Genomic DNA, 22,361 nt, shown 5'->3' with positions numbered 1-22,361 from the left:
TGTTAAATGGCACCTTGACTAAGGTAGCTAAATTAGTGTAAAAAGTTAACGAAAAATCAATTTGGTCTAAGAAAAATTATAAAATATCAAAGTGAATTTTTTTGAATTTGAGAGACCCAACTGAAAACTAAAATGTAGAAAAGGGACATTATATTTTAGCTTAGAAATTATGTTAAAAATGTATTGATAATATTTTTTAATAAAACTTTATTGTCTTTATCTTTTATCTATTATAAATATGGCTAAAATTTATATAGGTAAGAAATGTTATTCATCCAATACAAAATCAATATATCTAATACTACAAATAAAAAATTGTCCATGATAGAATTGCATTTATGAATAATACCTTCTCTCATCTTCAATACAATTATTTATAAGAAAATTTTTAAATTAAACAATGTTACTTATCATTGTAGTAAATGACATGACATTATGTAAGCAATCTTTTAAATATTATGTTTAGAATGAAAGAAGTTAATGGAAAATCTTTTACGTATTACTAATATCGAATTAATTATAAGACTGGTATACGGTTTGTTTTTTCATAAATTTTTTTCTTTTTCCAAGTTTTTCTCTCTCTACTATCTCTCTAAATTTCTTAAGCATATTCTCATGCTTTTCTTTAACAGATTCGAGGAGTTAAAAGGTGACTAAATATACATTTTATCCAACTGATAAAAATTTGAACTAGAGTAAGTTTCTTTATTACTTTAAAATCTCCATATCTTTACTCTTTTGACTTCATTTAAAAGTATTTCAAGTTTTCACCAATTTTGTTAATTGAGATAATATTGGTCCATCTTGTTATAAATGTTTTGGTTAATTTGATGGTGTCAGGTTCCTAGGAGTTTTGATGTGTTTTTAACTTCTCTTTTTAGTATGATTAAGAAAAAATCACGGTTAGATAAGAGAAATTATTTTGAATTATAGATGAGTATCGTTTTGAGTATTTGAAATTTGTTGAATATTATAGTTGCGGGAATGATTGAGATTGTAATTGTGAAGTGTGGGTTGATTAGATTATGAATGCAATTATTATGTTTTGAATTTGAATGGTTAAATTATGTCATAATAGTTATGTTTTGAATTTGAATGGTTAAATTATGTCATAATGGTTATGTTTTGTTGATGGTAAAATTAAGTCATATTAGTTATATTGAAAAAGTTGTTTTTATGAAACTTTAAATAATTGTCGGTTTGCTTATTTTGAGTGTCATTATGACTTGAACAATGTTTAAGCGAGGAGTGTCAATCTAGATGTAGAACATTATTACTTGGCACCAAACGAGCACTCGAATGATAATACTTCTCACTCAAGTTGCGGTTTAGGGTTGGAGTCATAGAAATGTTAAAATAATTCTCTTTCCTTTAGAACTCTCACTTATGCATGGTTGCTCAGAAGAGGAAGTATTGATGAGGCGATGAAGTTCTCTAAAGTCTTTTAATGTAAATAAGCATTTTATGTTAAATGTTATATTTGTCACTTAAATAATGTGTTATCATTGAAGTGAGTCATTTGTAATTTAAGCGAAGATGAAGTGAACCTGATTTTCTCTTATCCAAAAACATATAGTTGAAGCTTAGTATGACGCTTAAATGACAACATTATGCCTCAAGTGAGAAAAAGTTAGTGAACATTCCACTGTTTCAACTAACATCTGCGAGCTATTAGGGATCTATTCTCAAGAAGAAATGATGATGGTCGTTCAATTATTTGCATAAACATCATTATAGTGATAGTTAATGTGTATGTGACTTTACTCACCTAAACTTTATTATGGAATAATTGATGCAATTTGCAACATGTTGTCCTCAATAATTATTTCATTACGAATCAAATTTGGACTTTAACTTAAATACTAATTGTTATATCAAACACTTACCATGATCAAAAGCTAATTTTGTATCTGATACTAAAGGTTCGATCCAACAATATTGAAATCGTAGTGTTAAGTATAGAAACTTGTTATTGAAATATATCATTGTTCCTGTGATATAAATTACACAAATTAATACATTGGGTGATGATAATAAGGTAATGAGAGTTCTTGTAATAATAATATTATTATTTATCAAATAAATTTACTTTTATAAATTAAGATATTTGGTGGTGATAAGATGATCAAAGTTAGTACCATTGTTACAATTAGTTATAAAATAAATTTACCATCATTTACAGGTAAATCAGAGTTTGTGTAACTAAAAAAAGTACTTAAAATGAATAAGATGATAGTATTTAATATTTAAAATTAGTAAGATCATAATATTTAACCAAATATACTTAATATTAAGTTTTTTGAAAGTATTTATTATTTTATATTAATTGAAGTTGATATTTTTTGACCAATTATATTTTAAGATGAAAAAGAGAAATTTTGTATATACATTAAATTGTTTGAAATCATATATGCATTAGTTATAAATTCTTAATAACTTACCATTTTTATGATTTGTTTGTGTTCTCCTAGTGTATTTTTATCTAATATTCAATAATATTAAATGTCCAAATAACACTTCTAACCAAGCAATGTATACATATGTAATGTTGTTAGGACACAACATAAGGAAAATAAGGAGAGAGTGTGGAAAGTGTATCAGGGAAGAAATAAAGGGTAGGTGGCAATTAGCGGTTAGGAATGGTTGGTCTTTAAATAAAGACCAACCGGTTTGGGGAAGGGGTTGTTTTTGGTAAATTCAGTTTGTTAAGAGGTTCATTCCTGTGGAGAAGGAAAACTTTTTTCCTTGGTTGTTTCCCAATACAGTGTACATTTCTAGTCTTTCAGTAATTCTATCTGTGTCTTTGTGTGTGAGTTCTGGGTACGTAACAAATGTATACGCGTATTTTGAATTAATTCAACAATGTTTGAATCAAAACATGCAAACTAACACTTCAGAATTTGTGACCATAACTAGACTACAAGTTTGTTTGAATTTTTTTTATCTACAAACATTTTTAAAAAATAAAATAATTTTTTATAAGCTAGCACTAGGAATGTGTTATATAAAAATTATTTTATAATAATTTAATTATAAAGAGTAATTTAACTTTGTCTTGGCTTTCTGCCCTAAAGCTTGATACGTTGGGTAAACTACTATCTGTTGATTGAATACCACAACCACAACGCTATCATCACTACTTCTGTTGTTACATACACCAAAACACTGTTTCAGTAAGCTACGCAATCTATTCCACCCGCTTCCTCACGTAATCGCCGTCCACCTCCACTCTCTTTACCATCTCCTGCTCCACTGCCATAAAGAAATATTTAGAAAAAACAATTCAAATATTTAACAATTCAATTTTCTTTAAATTTTAAAACTCCTCTTCTAAGAACACAACATTGGACATAATCCTTAATAAGCTGTTTTAGCCAACTTTGGTTAGAACTTCTAAATTCGCCTTTTATTTTAATGGGCAGAACTTTCATAAACTTGGCATTACAGTCCAAAATGTTTGGGCCACTTGTTACATTCTTTAAATAAAAGTTCATGAACATTAATACTTCATACAGACTGTTTCTTCCTGCCCCTCCATATCTTCTTCTCTCAACTCCATATATTTTTAAATTTCCAAAAGTGCCCCTCTATATTATTTCGGATTATGTAATCTGGAAGTCATTTTTTAAATTTGTAATTAACTTTTGGATTGTAATCTAGAAGCCTTTTTTCATATGCATTGATTAATTTCCAGATTACATAATCCGAAAGTCTTATTTAGACTCCGGATCATGTAATGCAGAAACTACTATATGGGATGACATAAAAAGGATAAAAATGTATTTTCATGTTGTGTATGGAGGTGGCAGAAGAATATATATGGGAGGTGCAGGAAGAAACAGTCCTTCATACATTATATTCATTAGACTTGTTACAAGACTAGTACAATCGGCCAGCATAAATAAATAAAATAAGTACAAGGTAACATGAACTTTTTGAATACAATTATGCCAGGACTGTTGTTGAAAACTATTTCAAACTCGAATGAATTTATAGCATAATTGAAACATTTTCGTATTTCTCTCTATCATCCTCACTTGTACTACTTGCATATTCTCTCGATCTTTTCGACAACTGCAAAGAACAAATAACGCGAATATTTTATATGAAGATCATGTGCTTGCCTAATCTTGGACTACCGATATTAGAGTGAGTAAACACGTATGTGGTTAGATCAAGTTTATAAATCCCCAGCTTGGTGAAAGAACCATAGTCATCAACTTGAAACCATAGAATACTAATGCTGCAGACAAGATGTCTGTCTTCCAACCTAATCTTCCTACTTGACGTAAGTTTCTGAATCCTGTGAGTTGGAAACTTGGAATGATCATCCTTCTATGGCAATTCCTTCAAGTTATCAATAAATTGCATGTGACTCAAGGTGTGTACAAAAAGGAACCTTCATAGGATTATTGAGTACGTTGTTCCAAAAATATCATGACGAGTAATTGTCAAGGTCATCCAATCCCATGTTCTCCGAAGTCAGGGGCATAGCTGTTAAAACCAAGACCAGGACCAAGTTGGGCAAATAAGAGATCAACAAATTCATTCACACTAAGCCTAAAATTAATTCATAAAGTTCAAACAAGTATAGTGCACGCCAATATCAAAGAAGAAGAAATCATGTCAGAATCGCAATTTCACGAAAAACTTGCATTCGTATAAAGGAGGAATTTATGACTTACTAAGAAGTATACGTGTATAATATGAATCAAATACTGCAATGTAAGTTTGACAGCCACAAAACAAGATTTTAAAGGTTAAAAAATAGTTGGTTTCCAAATGCCGAAAATATGGTCATAAACGCTTGAAAAACAATAATAACTACTGCTGCTTACTCATTAACGGGATAGAATTGTACTTGTGAGCAGATAAATGTAAGCGAGGGAAATACATCCGAGAAATCTCCGATTCGAAAATAAGGTAATTCATATTCAGAATGTAAGACGATAACTTAGCTTTTTGAACTAGTAAGACGCATAAAACAGCATTTTAAAAAGCAAAAAGTCAGATAGTATTGATTAGAAATTAATGCCAAGTCAAACATACCTTCATCTTCATTTTGACTAGTGAAGAATGGGGTGAGGTAGTTTTTATCTAATGCTGTAAAAGATGCAGCACTGCAACAGAAATGCAAAGAAAAATAAAACATAGAAATTTCAGTAATGTAAACATATATTTAGAATATCTTAAATTTCAGAGCACAAATGATACCTTCTTTGGAATTCTTGTAGCTTCATCTTGATTTTGTTCCCCGATGATGGTTCTTCATCATCAGGAGAAAAATAACCATTGTTGCCCTCGAAATTCTTGTGGATGAAACAAGTAGATTCATTATAATGGTCATATCTTTTGCAAGAATAAAATGCACAGTCCCAGTTCAAATATTTAATTTAGAAGTTAACATATAATTCCACAACAAAGTTCATAAAAAATGTAATTTCTTTGAATTTAAATTGCATTCAGAGTTTTACATATATCCTAACACTTAATCTTGATTAGGTATTTAGAACTCCTATTTGGTTATAGATCATAGTCTACCACTGCATAGCTCTGGACTATTTAAATTTGTTGGAGATCCTACATTTACTAAAGATATGACCAAATTATAATAGGTGCAAATCTCACTTGCAAACTAGTTTTATAGGGTTGAGTTTAGATCCAAGAGATTTGTTTTCCCTAATGGAATGACTCGTAACTTCAGTTTTAGATGCAATTTAAGAGCATAATCACAACACGTCAATTTTCATGGTTCTGTTAATTTCAGCAACAAATATAGCCTAGTTACATACAGAAGATTTAAATAAAACTTTTTACTAGCTTTCTGAGGTAGATTTTGATAAAAATAAACAATTATTTTCCCCAGAAAATCCCAAACAGGTGTAAAGTATTTTTCAATTTAGCTAGTTCCCCAGCCACATCTCACTCGAGGAGAAGTCAGCTATGTGCTACCTGCTATATTCCACAGGGAAAAAACAATTACGTGGAAACAACAATGAAAATATGCTTCTACTGTTTGATAAGCAAGAGAACCTCATCTAGCAAAACATACCGTTCTGGTAAGTGAAGCCAAAGGACTCTCGATGATAGGACTGTCGCTACCTACAACTTGTAAAGCTTCCAGCATGGTGCCTGTTGAACCACCAATCAGTAATACCTGAAATAAAGTAACCAAACTTTATTGTCGAATAATTAGCCAGGTAGAGTGACTGTGAAAAGGTGGCAAAAAGAATAGGTAGCTGCTAGTAACTTAAAGAAGAAAAATAATTATGGACCAAACTTTCAAGTAGTTTTTTAGAAGTTCGCTATATTCACGATAGAACTAGTACACTTTTTGACAGATAATCAGGCCCAGTATTTTCCATTGGAAATGTCCAAATTTCTGTCTCTCCCACTCTGAGATTCTTGGATGGTACATTTATCTTTCATATCAGTAAGCTGACAGTGTTTCCTTAACATTGGATTCAAATCTTGCACATTTTTATCAAGATTCGTCCAGAGAGTTCAAGAATATGCTAACTTAATACTTTCTTTTAAATAAACTTTAAGTTTACTACTCATTCTTCCGGATATTTTATCCCTGCAGTTTCTTTTCATGTTTTATTGTAATACAATCCTCAAGTTTCTTGGTGCCTTCCTACTCTAAAGGTTGATTTCCTTCTCTACCTTCTTTGCCCCTCTTGAATCTGAAGATGGAGCTAATAATAGTCCAACAGCTAAGATTGACTTTTCATGACAGATCCTTCATAGACAATCAAATCGTATGTTGAATGGAGAAACCCAAATTAGATGGTAACAGTCAGAAATTTTGAAGCATTTATGAGAATTCCTCCCCAAGCCTAGACAAAACCACATTTGCACCATAGAAATGCTAGCGAAACACCCTTTTAGAACCACTTTTTTTTAGTTTCATTTCTTAATTAACAAGTTTCACTCGTGATTTTGTAATTTTCAATAAATTTCAAGTAGAAATAGAGTGTTAGAGAGGGTGCAACTACAGTCCTCCTTAAACAATAGAAAGCCAAAAAGTAGGGTGGCGTATTGCACCAAATGAATTTTAGTTGGAATAACAATTTCTTGTATCTGGCATGGCAGTGAAATACTTATCCAATCTATGAAGGCAAGAAAAAAAAGATGCACACAATGACAATTTAAAAAAGGAAAAAAATGGCATACCATGCTTTACATAGTTTTTTATCCCCATATAGCCTTTTAAATAGGAATATAGATATGAAATATCAGAAACAGAATAGTGTGAAAATAACATTCAAAAGAGTGACATAGAAAAGGACCTTACACTGCTTTCATATGAATTTATTTTTAATGTAATGACTAATGATTAGCTTAAAATATTATATGACAAGCATGAGCACGCCTACCGTCAAAACAACTATTGCAGTAGTTGCAGTTAAGATGGTCTGTCCATGTCCATCTGGCAGATCATGAATTGATTGCAGTGCAAGGGCAAACGCCATTGCCCCTCTAAGTCCTGTACATGTTCATAAAGTACAAAACTTAACATAACAGACAAGGAACTAAAGAACACGTCAAAATCAAGCAGTTTTTTTTATTGACAGAATCAAGAAAACTTTCCAGGTTATAGTCAAGGATTTGCAACATTCTGAAACCTTACCACTATACCAAAGAGCTTTCTGGTGTTTTCGCGGAATTTGTCGATAGGCAGGTCTGACCAAGTTGACCAAATAAGCACATGAGAACACATTGACGGCCCTGCACAAAGTGACCAAACAGTGTAGTTTAAATTTTCATGAAGAAATATGAAAGCTAAGGATAGAAGTGTCAAAGTGCACGCATGTCTTTATATTTTACCAAACTAGCTAAAAGCCTGACAAGCTCATATGTCACTCATCAATAACTCATGACGATAGAAATTACAACATAGGTACCTTGCAATTCCAATGAATATCTGAAGTGGTTACCAAGCAAGTTGAGGAAGAGGATAAATATGAAACATTAGGCTAGTACAGATCATATAAATTGAAATTTATAGGATCAAGGAAAGGATACAATGGAAAAGAATATAAATCCAACATGCGACCAGCTATGTTTCTCCATAGCAATATCAAAGCCCATGTAGATAAATCTGTAGATTATTAGATAAAATGATTCACGTGCATCATTTAGAGGTAATGTTGAACTAGAAGGGAAATACTGTCATTAAATCCTCCTTACACAAATGTCTCAGCTAATGATGATATCAACTCAAAAAAAGAAGAGACGAATCTTTGAGAACTACGTGACAAATTTGAAAATGTGTAATGCTTCATGACCTAAAACAAACACAAAAATACATGTAAGAATGCTTTAAACACATGAAATGACCAATAAAAAATATAAGATGCAATTACCATTCCTGTGAACAATATTGATACAATACCAGACAGTCCAAGACCTTCAGCAAGCATGTACCTGAGAAATAAAATAATTTGCACCAGCATATAAAAATTTATAGAAATTTTACAATAAAGTTATGTGGAAATGGTAGAAGGAGTTTTCTTACGAGAAATACGGGAAAAGAACAAAAAGACAGCTCTCCAAGTTCTGAAGACTAAATTGAAAATTGTTATGATCAGTAATTTCCAGATAAGACCTGGTTATATTCAACCAAGAAATTAAATATAAATACTTACTTGTCAATATCCAACCCTGAATACTTAAATAGGTATTCATAGTTAAGGTTTCACTATATTTTGATTTTTAAATCTCCAAAGAGTTATTATGCTGTATATATATAAATATGTGTGTGTGTATGTATATGTATGTATAGGACAACCATTAATTTAAAAGGATATTAAAGCAGATATAAATCCAACTCCAATACTTAAATAGGTATTCATAGTTAAGGTTTCACTATATTTTGATTTTTAAATCTCCAAAGAGTTATTATGCTGTATATATATATAAATATGTGTGTGTATATGTATGTATAGGACAACCATTAATTTAAAAGGATATTAAAGCAGATATAAATCCAACTCCAACACCTGCAGAACCACCAAAGAAATGGCACATCAGGAACATTGAAAATATAACAATTTTTAATTAAATTCTTTTTCTAGCCTCTTCTGCGAGAAGAGTTGTATTATTAACTGAGTAACAGCAGCATAAAAGGCATATCATGACAGAAGATACAACACAAAGTGTAATGGTGAAGACAGTTGATGCCATTTTTCTTTGCAGAATATCTTTTACCCTCCTCCAGTTTACCGCTTTCTCAACCTACCTTGTAACTTCTATCGTGTCACTTAACCCCTGCCTACTAGACCAAATTGAAATTGACATGTTCTTCAGTCATTTTACTGTTCCTTCCACAAAATCTTATTTCTTTAAGAAAAATTGTCTCTCTATGCTTTGTTTGCTTCAGGGTGTCTACTGCGCAACACATGGAAAGGAGTGGATTAGAGATTATTGTGGTGGTTTGAGTCACTTGATTTGTGAAGAAAAGGGGCCAGAGGAGGGGATGCGAGGAATAAGTTTCTATCCACGCTGAGTGAATATTTGCATCGAAAGTATGACATACATTATCAATTATCACACAAAATAATAGGTGTTTTATTGTGTTTTTCAATTACATAATCAATTATGGGACACCTATAAAAAATTATGGGTGTTAATAATTACAAATAAAAGCAATCTACTTATTTTTTCATTTCTACTCTTAACTAATTCAAACAATCTCACTTTTCACTAAAAATAATACGGAAGGGTGGATAGGGAGAGATTGACTATACTCTTCCGTGTCTTGCAATGTAAAAACTCATACATATTCACATCCAGTGGTACCCGACGGATATGAAATTTTTTTCTCATCCACATCCTATACCCATACCCACCCAAATATTTATTAAATATCTTTTTCACAAAAAAAATAAAAACAAAGGAATCCTAGGACACATTTTCATGTCAAATAATAATAAAAAATTATAATTATATAAATTTCAAAATATAGTACAAAATAAACCAAGGGTGATTTAGTAATTTAAAAAGAGACGGGTATTACCCATTTTCATGCTCTCTGAGTTCAAACAATGCCCCTAGTAGAGGTTTATTTGTCATCCCTACCTTTCACTCTAATTCTCTTTCTTTCTTTCTTCACTCCCTCTCTTTCCATCACCTCATCCAAACAAAGTTAAGAGATTATTTAACAACCATTGAGGTACTAACCATAGCAAGTATAACGGACCAATTTGTTTAAGAAAAACTAATAAGGACTTGAGTATTATGGGGTGCCTAAATTTCACATCGAGTAGGATGAAATGTTTGATAGAGTATTAAAGTATTTGGTTCTCCCCCGTTAATAGTTAGCTTTTGAGGATGGGTTCTCCAAGTGATTGGTTACTTACCTCTTGATAAAGAGTTGGTTAATCAGTTCCTTAAAATGTTTTATCCCCCAAAATAACTAGCTTTTGAGGATGGGTTCTTTAAGTTTTTGGATACTTAACATTGACCTAGCACCCAGATTGGCCCAAAGGCACCAATCAATGTTGTTCAACAAAAGGTGGCACAATGACCTATCTTATCCTGCACCGCATGTACAGTAGCTCAATCCCCAAAATGATCACATAACTGCTAGTAGGAAACAAAGAGTATGAAGATATAAATCAATCCTTATCATGAGGATTTGCATGATCATGACCAGGGTGATAAATCTGGTATATATAGGGGAGGATAAACCCTAACCAAGTATGAAACATTCTCCGTTTTCTCACCTTTTGACCTCATTGACTTGTGTATCATAACCCACCTTAGCTAATTCTTGGAGAAATGTAAATGGACAAGCATACCCACAAAAGTCACCACAAGAAAGGATTAAACCATCTCGGGCTCGTGAAGAACGCAATATATTCTACATTGGCCAGTCAAAATGATCTCAAAGAAAAGGAATGATAGTTTCTCATGTCTGTCGCACAAAGGACATTGCATCCTCCACCAAGTGTCAACATTTTCTATTATTATTCATCAGTAAAGCATTACAACAATCTTCCACAGGTAGATCCAAATTTGTTAAGTACCACTATAATTATGTGTGTTTCTGCTAACTAGGACAAGTGGAATATCAATCTGCATCTAATTTTTATCATAAAAGTGGTATTCATCTAGTTTTGATAATATGTGATTTCATTAAGTGGTACAAATAAAAAATACTTTCGGAAGCCTCCTTGTGCGAGATTGAACATGTTCTAATAAATTGACACCAACAAGATTATTTTCACCGAATATAAGAATTTTATGTAACTGCATTAAAATTGATAAGAAACTTAGTTTCATTTTAATCTAAATCGCAAGGGTAAGTGACACAAAAATTGGGGGGGAGTAGGTAGAGAAAGTACGACAGCAGATGGGAGTAATCATCTTTAAAGCCCATAAACACTGCATAAAGAGAGCATCATGTAAGATTTATAAAACTAACCAGCAGACATTGACCCAACAAAAGTCTCTAAAAATCTAACAACCACCATGAAGAAATTTTGTCCAGATGGATGAGTTTTAATCACTGTCATTGTCCTGCAAAGTGAATATTTGAGTCAAAATAATGATACGTGGGTTATTTTTTATAAACGTAGAAATTTCCATATACCTGTACAAAGAAATAGCCATCTGCCAACGTAGATTAGGGGTGAGAAAGGACAGACGTAAAAGAGGGGGAAAAGATCAGCAAGTAGTACCATCCATACTTAAATCACAATTGATTCACTTTTACGAGTAAAAAAGAAAAGTTGTAGTAATAGAAAATTACTGCATCATTCAAAACAGATTCTCCAAAAACCAAGGCATATAGATTGACATCCGTGCCAAGCTCCTGCAATAAGGCAGGCAAAAGCGCCCATCAGGAGCAAATCGAATCAGAATGTAAGGTGAATACCGTGATTGAAATTAGGAAAGCCTAAACCTTCATAAGTTCATAAAATGCAAGTGGAAGGCATTGGTTAAGGGAGCAGAAGAGCTCTAGAAAGAGGTTACCCAAAATGATTCTTCACAACTTGACACCACGTTGCATTCAAGAGCAATTGGCATAACCTTAGAAGCGAGAAGACTCGGAACAAGTATATGCAGCATGTAGTAGAGTACAATGCAAATAGAAGGAAAACAAAAATTAAAGCAATATGTAAATCACATCACCTGAAATATGGACAAAACAGTGACAGGATCGGTTGCGGATATCAGTGCACCAAACATTAGACACTCAACAAAAGGTAATCTGTACATGAGGTACATCAATCCACCAAGATAACTGTGGGCAGAGGAGCAAACCGTGGAAATGAATCACAAGGTAACAAACCGGTATGGAACAAATGAAAAATGCCAAAGAAAAACTTACACCAAGACACCCGTCACAATGGAAGCCAGAAAGGTGCCGAATATAGCAAATGTAACAATAGCTCCAAAATTAGAGAAAAAAGGTTTCTGCAAAGAGCGAAAATGCAAAGTGAAGAGGCCAATTTGAAATGAAAGAACGAAACAAGAGTGAAAGGGCAAGAAGAAGAACTTACAGGCGAGAGACTGAAGCCAGACTGAGTAAAGCGAAAGCGGAAGGTCAAGGAATGAAAGCAATGAGTAATTGTGATGAAATGAAGGAAAAGCAAACAAGAATAGAAGAATGCGAGTGGTTAAGGATATAATATTATAGGAGGTAAAAGGAAGAGGAAGAAAAACTCCTCGTGAAAGTTGAACCACGCCCTGTTTGGCAGAAAGTGAGGAAGTGAGGTTTCTTGAGAAACAGAAAAAAAAAATGAGAGAATTGGCATGTGAATAGAAAGTGAATTGAGACCTGATACTAGTTTGAGTGTGAGAAATGTTAGCGAGTGTACCAACGAGCAAGCCAATGAGAAGAGAAGCGCTGGCTTCGGGAAGAACGTAAATCTTCTTGCGACGAAGGACGTGACCTAACACAAAAGACAAAACCAACATCATTATCTGAAGGAGAATCCCCACTCCCGCCGCCTGCTGCTCTTTGCTTCCGCCGCTCACGTCCACGCCGTCCGCCGGAGATATTTGATTGTTACCCTTCGTCATCAGTTCAATCGACACAATTCCCTTTCGCTGTCTCTCCCACGCTCCCCTTCTTATAAAAAAATAAGAATACCATTAATTAAATATCAAATAATCGTAATTTATAGTTTCTGCATTGGTTGCTATGGCAGGTTTCAGTTTGGGTTGCGCACGTGGAACCCAACGCCTTCGCCATCTGTCCTTTCACACACAAAGTGCATTTTTGACTCTATCCTAAATCCTATTTTAAATTATTTATTATATTCGCTTATATATCCGCGTGTCACTGCCATTATCACGTCCACTTCAAAATCTCATATCACTTCTCTTCAAATAATAAAATAACTAGTCCGAGACCCCTGTTTTTTTTAATTTGATCAGGAATATTATTTTGATTTATTACTATATTTTAATTGGTAATTTATTTAAATAATCACATTTTTTAATGAATTAATTTATTTTTTAATTTATACTTGAAAAAATATCTGTAAAAATAAAGTTTGATTGTGTGTGAAGAATATTGTAAATTGATAAATCCATTTCAAATTTTATAATATAGAAATATTAAAAAACATTCGGACTCTTAGATCTACAACATTGAATTTTTAAATTTTCAACTTTCAAGATTGTTGTAATACATAAAAACTGGTTTATTATGTTGATAATGTACATTAACTGTTGAGATTAAATTTTTTTTCAATTCTATCTAATGTATAAGCTGTGTTTATAGAAAAAAAAATACTATGAATGCAAAAAAATTAGGAGCATCCAAGAGAATGTTAAAATCACAATTTATATTGAAAAATAATTAATACATTTGCTTTTAATTTACTCAATACATCTATACATAATACAAATGGAGAGGACTCTCAAGGTAAGTTTAAACATGTGTCCTCTCCAGACAATTTAAAAAAAAAAAACATGTTTCTGTAGGTTGACCGATGAGATCTTCGTGCGTGGCTTTGACTCGCGATCAAGGACTCCTTTGTCACCAACTCATATCTTCACCCTCCTCCGTCTTGAATACCTGAAACAAGGAAGAACAAATGAGCGCCTTCGCGGCCGTTTGCACTCAGACGGTCAAGTCAGCAAGTAAGAACACTAACCACCTCCGTATCGGAGCACCGTAACTGAATGCTCTGAAGGTGGTAACTAACTCGTAACTAACTTTCCTCTCTCTATCTCTAATCACTTGACGCACAGTGGGTAAGTGAGCAAGTAACTAGAGTGCGTGAAATGAGTAAAACATACCTTATTGAGCTTTCAGAGAAGCTTATATACCTTGGGTTTCAGTGCTTACTGCCACGTGTACTTCTGACTCAACCGCAATTCCACGTGGAAGAACTTACAGCGCTATAACCCAACTTAGAGAAATTCCAGCGTGTAAGTCTTCCTTCCTCGAAGTGCATCTGGCGTGAGGGGTGACTGTCTGGGTGCCAACTCATGTGCCCCAGCTTCTAGTCACTCGCCCTAGGAGTGTATCTGCCTTCCTCTCGTACTACGCACATGGTTCGCCCCAGGGCGTGGCCCTCTCCTGGGTTGTATCTATCCTAGGGACTCTCTAGAGGTGGTGTGGGTACTTCGTGAGTCAGGTTACCCCCTACTGGTACTGAGACTATGGCCTTGGAGCCACCTTTCTCTTATCTTTATTACTGTTCTGAGGTACCGGGGCCCGAGGCCTCCTCGTCCGTACCGTGGCCTCTTACTGTGTCGCCCCCTCCACGGTCTTCCCTACCCGTGGGTATCGGGATGTGACATCATCGACGCCTTAACCCCTTGGTGGGTCCCACCATGTGTTTGACTTTGACCTTGACTTTGACTTTGGTCAACGCCCGGGGACGGGTCGGTACACAAGCCCCCCAGTCTTGAGCTGACACTTGCTTTCAGCGAAAAGACTAAGGCCTCGCCCTACTGTCCACGTGGCACTTCTGATGATGTGACATTCTCTTGCACAGTTTGACATGACACTTCCTGCACTGGTGACGTGACACTTTCTGTGCCGGTGACGTGACACTTTAAGTTATTCCTTAATCTCTCGCCACGGGGCTCAATTACACGGCCACAACTTAGCGCTTCTCGCGCTTCTTAAGTTAACGTTATACCTTTCAAGCACACTGTTTCATTCGCTCTTCGCATTCCCTCTACTGTTCATCTTCTCAAACTTTCTCTGCAATCTTTGCTCTCTTCTTCGCACCTTCAACCTCCACCAAACTAGATATTCAAAGGTATGATTTTTCTCCTTCGATGGCTCTTCCCTTTAACTTTTGCACTGATATAACTGTCTGGGCCTGTTTATTTCCTTTGCATTCGCGTTCTTCTTCCCCATTTCTCTGTTTCTCCCTTTCTGAACTTCCCGCGTGGGTAGGGGTTTTCTTAGGGTTTCTTTCCCCTTTATGCCTTAACCCCATTTGCTAAAACTTTCTTCTTCTTCACTCTTCAGCTTTCTCAATGGCGCGTACTAAAACGACGGCCAACCCTCCACCCCCAAAGGTCAACTATAGGGCCCTTTACTCCTGGGCCCCCGACGAGCTGCTCACTGAGTGCTCTAGCCTGACCACCATGAAGGCTTGGAGGGATCATATCGAAGGATCAGGTGTCTATCAGCATCGCGCCTTTGCTAGGAGGCTTGATGAAGATATAGCTGTGCTTCCCTGTACTCCAGGCGAGCCTATCTGTGGGGATGAGAGGGCCAACAATGGAGTTCCCTTCTTCTACTTCTACCAGATGGTGTTCAAGTGCATTGGGGTGTGCTTGCCTTTCTCTGGGTTTGAAAGGGAGCTCCTAACGGAGATCAATGTTGCCCCCGCCCAGCTTCACCCCAACAGTTGGGCCTTCGTCAAGGCCTTCGGGATCCTTTGCGGATACTTTGGCCAACCGCCCTCAGTCGACATCTTCCTTCATTTCTTTGAGGTGAAGAAGCAGGGAAAGAGCTTGTGGGTGAGCCTGAGCAACATCACTGGGAGGATCATCCTCTCCCTATTCCAGCAATCATACAAAGGATGGAAAGGGAAATTCTTCAAGGTGTGATGCTCCGACCGCGCGGCCTTTGACGACTTTCCCCTATACTGGGTGGAAGAGGTCAAGCTGACAAAGCCCAAATCCTTAGACGAGCGACCCTCGACTGATCGAGAGGTTTGCCAAATCCTGGCCGGTGTGGGGGTTCTTGACACCTCTATCCTGATAAGCCGTGAGTACGATGCTGAGGGCCTCACCCGCTACATAAGTATGAGAACTACCTTCTTTAACCATTTACTTTCTGCTTCTGCTTGCTTTGGCTTTGCGCATGAATTATCTGCTCTTCTTATGTAGTAACTTAGCTTGTGCCTAACCCCTACTGTGTTTGTCTTCTTGGTGCAAATTCAAAGATGGACAAACAAAGGAGATAGAAGCTTGCCCAAGCTTTGAAGTCCAAAGGCGAGGCTTCATCAAAAGGGGTTGGGGATTCCATGCCTCCAACCTCTGAAACTACTCCTACCTCCCCAAACCTTCACCCCCAACACCCACCTACGACAACATCTCCTCCAGCTATTCCCTCTCCAAACCACCCCCCAAACTCACCACCCCCCATAACAGCCATTCCACTTGCTTTGGTTGAGACTCCTGCTGAACCAGCCCCCCTTGATAAAGGCAAAGGGGTGGTGGTGGTGGTGCCTTATGAAGACGAGGAAGACTCTGCTGAAGGGCAAGTCTTCAAGAGAAGAAGGACTACCTTGGCTGCTCCTCAGGCTGCTACCTCCACCACTTCCCCCTCCCACAGGGCTGAGTCTCTTAGGGAGAACCCTCCAAGCGCCACCTCACCCCCACAACCAATGGCCTTGGAGGGCGGGGTTGAGTTAGAACCTGCTGAACCTGCTCAACCTACACCTGCACCAGAGCTTCCCCTACCAATCCAAGAAACTCTCAGGGGCTACTTGGAGAAGATGTCTTCAAGCAGCCAAACTGAAGGGCCCAAGAAGGAAGGCATGAATTACTATATGGGCGCCTTCATTGCCTGTGCCAATACCTGGCGTGCCCAAGCTAAAACCAGAGTGGTCGAAGCCTCTGCTTTCCAAGCTTTGGAGAAGGAGAATGCCTCGCTGAAAGAGGAGAAAGAGAGCTTGGCCCGTCGGTGGGAGCGCCAAGAGGAGGCCTACAAGGTCTCTTTGAAGGTGGCACAAAAGGCTAAGGAGGAGGCCAGTAAACGACTGCATGAGGCGGGGCAAGCCCATGCTGAGCTTCTTAATCAGGTCGTGCCCCTCCGCGTTAAAGCTGTGGAGCTTGAAGGCGAGGTGGAAGCTTCCAAGATACAACAGAAGAAGCTTGAAGCCCACTACATTGACCGGGAGCAGAAACTGGGAAAAACTGAGGCAGCCCTGGAGGCCAAAACCAACGATTGCAACTTGCTAACTGCCGAAAACACCACTCTGCAGGCCAAAGTTCAGGAGCTAGTTGCTGCTTTGGCGGCCAAAGACCAAGAGATGGCCTCTCAAGCTGAGAACTTCAAGGCCACAGAGGAAAAGTTAATCGAAGAGGCTGCGACGGGGTTCGCTGATGGATTTGCTGAGGCCCTTGTCAAAGCATCTTGTGCAAACCCTGGGATCAATATTTCAAAGTGCAGCCCCTTCAGCGAAGTGGTCGAAGGCAAAATTGTGCCCTTGATGGCTCCTGAAGATTAGCTTTTCCTTTGTAACACTTTGTAAACTTGCACAAAATTGCTCTTTTTGTAATTGCTATGAACATCTTTGTTCCCTATATTTCTTAATATAACTAATCTTTGGTTTCATCATCTGTTGTGAACTCTTTTTTCTGCACACTTTGCATATAATTGATTGCTCTGGCCTTACACCCTTGTATATTCTTTTCTGCACTTAATGCCTTGGATGACTTGTATTTTCTATGCTTCTTCTTCTCGCTCTTCGAATTTCTCTTGCCCTTTTGACTTATAAAAAATCTTCAACTTGCTCTTTTACTTACTTCTCTTGAGCCCTAAGGCGCTTACTGCCAAAGGCGCCACTGGTCTCATCTCTTCTATGGCCTCGACGTTGCTCAAGGGCGAGGGAGGACTTTATCTCTTCTTCTGTGGCCTCGACATCGCTCGAGGGCGAGGAGGGCTTATCTTATCTGTACTGGGTGCCCACGCTCGAGGAGAGACCCGCTGAACGCGAGGTCGTATCGTCCTCAGCGTGTCTAAACACTTGGGACAAAGTCACGCTTTGGCGCCCACGCCCGTGGAGAGGCCTATTACAGCAACGCTGTATCGTCCACGGGGTGTCTAAACACCAAGGCGACTTAGCCCTTATCTCTGCACGCTTGGTGCCTACGCCCAGGGAGAGGCGTGTCGGAAACATCGCCGTATCGTCCCTGGTGTGTCTAAACACCAAGATGACCAGGGATTTTGATGATTACGCCTAAGGAGAAGGTTTCCCGAAGGATGGCGTTTCTCCTTAATTGTGTGTATCTGCACCAAGTGACCTGGTTCTCCACTGCTCCGAAACTTCTTACTGTCTGATGCCCACGCTCGAAGGAAGTGCCCCCCGCCACTTCCTTGCGAGGTGTCTAAACATCAGACACCGGGACTAGCCGTTCTCACCTGAGGAGGGGGCGTCCCGAAGGAATCCCTTAACCCCTGCTCAGGGACTAGACGCCCGGATTTTAACTTATACTATGCGTACCTTTCAACTTGACGCCCGCGCCTGAGAGTGTGCTCCCGCCACTCGCTTTGGGGTGTCGGCCCGTTCAAACTGGTTTAGGCACTCAACGTCCGCTCCCTTATTTGGCGATGCCTACGCCTGGTGACGCCTACGCCTGGTGACGCCTACGCCTGGCGACGCCTATGCCTGGCAACTCCTACCCCTAGCGACGCCTCGAGCCTTTGTTTTTGTTTCTTAATCTTTGCTTTTACGTTGTGAGAGAAGGAAAAACTGAGACAAAGTTTTCTTGAACTTCTTCTTTTTTTTACTTGGGTGACCTCATTAAAATATCCTCGCAAGGGAAAAAGAGTGTCCCCTTTTAAACTGTGTACTACATAATGTTTTTAGCTGAAATAAAACTTTAAATTGGTTGCGTTCCAGCTACGTGGGATGGGGCCTCCTTCTAGAGTCTCAGGCTTGTAAGAACCGTTCCCCTTGGCTTCGGTTACTCTGAAGGGTCCAGTTCACTTGGGAGACAACTTGTTCTCCAACTCATAGGGATGAGCCTTTCGCATAACCAGGTCAGCCACTTGGAACTGCCGTGGCTTCACCTTGGAGTTGTACTGATGTTCCACTCTTCTCTTCACAGCTTCAGCCTTTATCCTTGCCTCTTCTCTGGCCTCGTCCAACAGGTCTAGATTTACCCTTCTTTCCTTGTTGGACTCCTCTGCCACAAAGCTCAAAAAGCAAGGTGAGCTTTCGTGAATCTCTACTGGGATCATGGCGTCTGACCCGTATACTAGGCTGAACGGCGTCTCCATGGTGGAAGATTGAGGCGTGGTGTGGTAAGCCCACACAATCCTTGGTACTTCTTCTGCCCACGCCCCTTTAGCTTTCTCTAGTCTTCGCTTCAGCCCCCTCAGTAAAATTCTATTCGCGGACTCTACCTGCCCATTTGTCTAGGGGTGTTCGACTGATGCGAACACTTGCTTGATTCCTACCTTGGCACACCAAAGCGACATACAATGTTCTTCCAAACAAAGTGTTGTACCTTGTGCGTAGTGATTTGGGCCACTGGTTCTGCCTCTATCCACTTCGTGAAGTACTCGATGGCGACTATCAAGTACTTCATCTGCCTTATCGCCAGAGGGAAAGGCCCCAGAATATTGATTCCCCATGTGTGGAAAGGCCACGGGCTGTAAATCGATCTCAGCTCTTCTGGAGGCGCCTTGTGCCAGTCAGCATGCATCTGACACTACTTGCATCGCTGGCCGTACCTCACACAATCTTCCCTCACCGATGGCCAATAAAACCCTGCGCGAATCACCTTGGAAGCTAATGATCTTCCCCCCCACGTGGCTTCCACAAATCCCCTCGTGGAGTTCTGACATGACCCTCGTACACTCATCGCCACTCACACATGTCAGAATTGGGTGCGTGAACCCATGCCTAAACAGCACTCCATCAACGAGAGTGTACCTTGCAAAGTTCTTCTTTATCCTCTTTCCCTCTCCAGGCTCTGTTGGGAGAATCCCATCTGCAATGTATCGCCTATAAGGCATCATCCACGTGTCCCTTTCTTCCATGGCACATACTTGCACACACTTCTCTTCCTCGGGCGAGGCCGCATAGGTGCTGATGCGGGGTGTCCTCGCCGTATCTTGAATCAAAGAGCGATGGCTCCTTGGCTTTCCCTTCGCCGTACTGATGTGAAGAACATCCACCCTGTTGTCTGCCACAAACTTTCGCAGCGTTTTGAGCGTCTCTTGAATGACTGTCCTCTGCCTTCCCCCCTTGCCTGAGCTGGCCAGCTTGGCGAGCAGGTCAGCTCTGGCATTTTGTTCTCTAGGGACATGCACAAGCTCGAACGTAGCGAAAGCTCCCCTCAACACTTGGACATATTTCAGATACACCGCCATCTGTGGGTCCTTTTCCTGATACTTCCCAGTCACCTGCCTTGTGACCAACTGCGAATCACTCTTTGCTAAGAGGCTCTGCGCACCCATTTCTTTGGCCAAGAGCATTCTAGCGATTAAAACCTCATACTCAGTTTGGTTATTACTTGCCTTGAAGGCGAAACGTAGGGCTTGCTCGATCAACACCCAATTAGGCCCCTCCAAGACTATTCCCGCGCCGCTCCCCTGTTGATTGGAGGACCCATCCACTGAAAGCATCCACTGTAATCCTAACTCCACCTCTTGGGGGGCACCTCCTGGTGAGAGCTCTGCAACGAAATCTGCGTAGACTTGCACTTTGATGGATCCCCTGGGCTCGTACTAGATATCAAACTCTGACAGCTCCACTGCCCAGCGAACCATCCTCCCAGCGATATCTGGCTTTTGAAGTACCTTCTGAATGGGGAGGTCCGTCATCACCACCACTGTGAAGCTATGAAAATAGTGGCGGAGCCTCCTGGCCGAGAACATCACTGCCAGCGTCGCCTTCTCCAACGACTAGTACCTCGACTCTGGGCCTTGCAAAGCCTTGATTACAAAGTAGATGGGCCTCTACACTTGATCCTGCTCCTGGACCAGCACAGAGCTGATAGCCCACTAAGTCACAGCAAAATAAAAGCGAAGGGGGACGCCTGCCCGTGGCTTGCACAACACCGGAGGCGTCGCCAAGTACTCCTTTAGCTTGAGGAATGCTGCTTCGCACTCATCTGTCCATGCAAAACGGCTATTCCTCCTGAGGCACTGAAAGTAGGGGTGGCCCTTCTCACCTCCAGCAGACACGAACCTTGACAAAGCTGCCATCCGTCCCGTAAGTTGCTGCACTTCTTTCACTGAGGTTGGACTCCTCATGGCAATGATAGCTGCACACTTATTAATGTTCGCCTCTATCCCCCTCTCTGTAAGCATAAAGCCCAAGAAATTACCCGCCTCAACCCCGAAGACGCACTTCTTGGGGTTCAGCTTGAGGCGGTACTTTGATATGGTGGCAAACAGCTCTTCTAGATTCGTTGTGTGCCACCCCCTCTCCTGCGAGGTCACCACCATGTCGTCTACGTAGGCTTGCACGTTCCTTCCCAGCATGGGTGCAAGGACCTTATCCATTAGTCTCTGGTAGGTGGCGCCCGCAATATAGCAGTAACTGCACGTCTCCGTCATGAACGTCGTCTTGCTCTCATCCCTTGGATGCATCTTTATCTGATTGTACCTCAAGAATGCGTCCAAGAAGCTCAACATCTTACACCCTGAAGCGTTGTCCACCAACGCGTCGATGCTAGGTAAGGGGTACGAATCTTTAGGGCACACCTTATTCAAATCCGTGAAGTCGATGCACATTCTCCATTTTCCGTTCGCCTTCTTTACCAAGACGACATTGGCCAGCCACTCAGGGTACTGGATCTCCCTGATGTGCCCAACACTTAGCAATTTTTTCGTCTCTTCCTGCACGACGAGTGATGTGATTCCAATAGCCACTTAGAACAAGATTCTTGACACTTTGAGGAATCACCTTGAGCTGGAAAATATAGAGGCACTTTCTTAGAAGTTGGATCATGGTTCTAAAATCAAGAACTCACCAAAACAAGTACCAATTCTCAAACTCATTTGGATGAACCAAATATTGTCAAATTGAATCAACAAAGGAGAAGGAAAAGAAGAAACCGAACAGAATTGAACTTAAAACAAAAGAGCCGAACAGAATTTAAAAACAAAACAGAATATAGGTGCTGAAAATAGAAAAACCGAAAGCTAGACAACTCAAAACACAAGATAACATGAACAAATTGAAGAA

The 22,361-nt window shown here is 39.1% G+C and overlaps 1 protein-coding gene across 9 annotated transcripts; it reads right to left on the bottom strand.

The window, feature by feature from the left end:
* Positions 1–3,827: 3,827 nt before the first annotated feature.
* Positions 3,828–13,111, bottom strand: LOC137806879 (sodium/hydrogen exchanger 6). Of its 9 annotated transcripts, XM_068607228.2 has the most exons (22): positions 12,791–13,105; positions 12,640–12,699; positions 12,513–12,537; positions 12,341–12,426; positions 12,142–12,253; positions 11,759–11,821; positions 11,600–11,619; positions 11,432–11,526; positions 8,977–9,005; positions 8,652–8,683; positions 8,522–8,569; positions 8,370–8,430; positions 8,194–8,291; positions 8,029–8,104; positions 7,908–7,927; positions 7,634–7,731; positions 7,380–7,489; positions 6,053–6,157; positions 5,215–5,309; positions 5,050–5,120; positions 4,400–4,494; positions 3,828–4,303 (listed from the first exon to the last, which is right to left on the bottom strand). In XM_068607228.2, the coding sequence occupies exons 1-21, from the start codon at positions 13,033–13,035 to the stop codon at positions 4,436–4,438; spliced, it is 1,608 nt and encodes a 535-aa protein (XP_068463329.1). In that variant the 5' UTR covers positions 13,036–13,105; the 3' UTR covers positions 3,828–4,303; positions 4,400–4,435. The 9 variants fall into 9 exon arrangements, 8 of the variants coding, with proteins under 8 accessions (XP_068463329.1, XP_068463328.1, XP_068463330.1 ...); XM_068607227.2 differs by having other exon boundaries at positions 3,828–4,494; XM_068607229.2 differs by having other exon boundaries at positions 3,828–4,494; positions 12,831–13,014.
* Positions 13,112–22,361: the final 9,250 nt, after the last annotated feature.

The sequence above is a fragment of the Phaseolus vulgaris genome, chromosome 3, assembly GCF_051622355.1.
Source record: "Phaseolus vulgaris cultivar YP4 chromosome 3, ASM5162235v1, whole genome shotgun sequence".
NCBI lineage: Eukaryota > Viridiplantae > Streptophyta > Magnoliopsida > Fabales > Fabaceae > Phaseolus > Phaseolus vulgaris.
Note: the sequence above shows the minus strand (reverse complement) of the source record. Positions and strands in the feature narration are given on the sequence as shown.

Excerpts from the sequence above, each read along its gene's own strand:
- LOC137806879 (XM_068607227.2), bottom strand. The coding sequence starts at position 13,035 with ATGACGAAGGGTAACAATCAAATATCTCCGGCGGACGGCGTGGACGTG. Across the intron at positions 11,620-11,758 it reads AATCTGTTTTGAATGATGCA|ATGGCTATTTCTTTGTACAG; the intron begins GTAATTTTCTAT and ends CTACGTTGGCAG. Across the intron at positions 4,495-5,049 it reads TAGTCAAAATGAAGATGAAG|CTATGCCCCTGACTTCGGAG; the intron begins GTATGTTTGACT and ends TGGTTTTAACAG.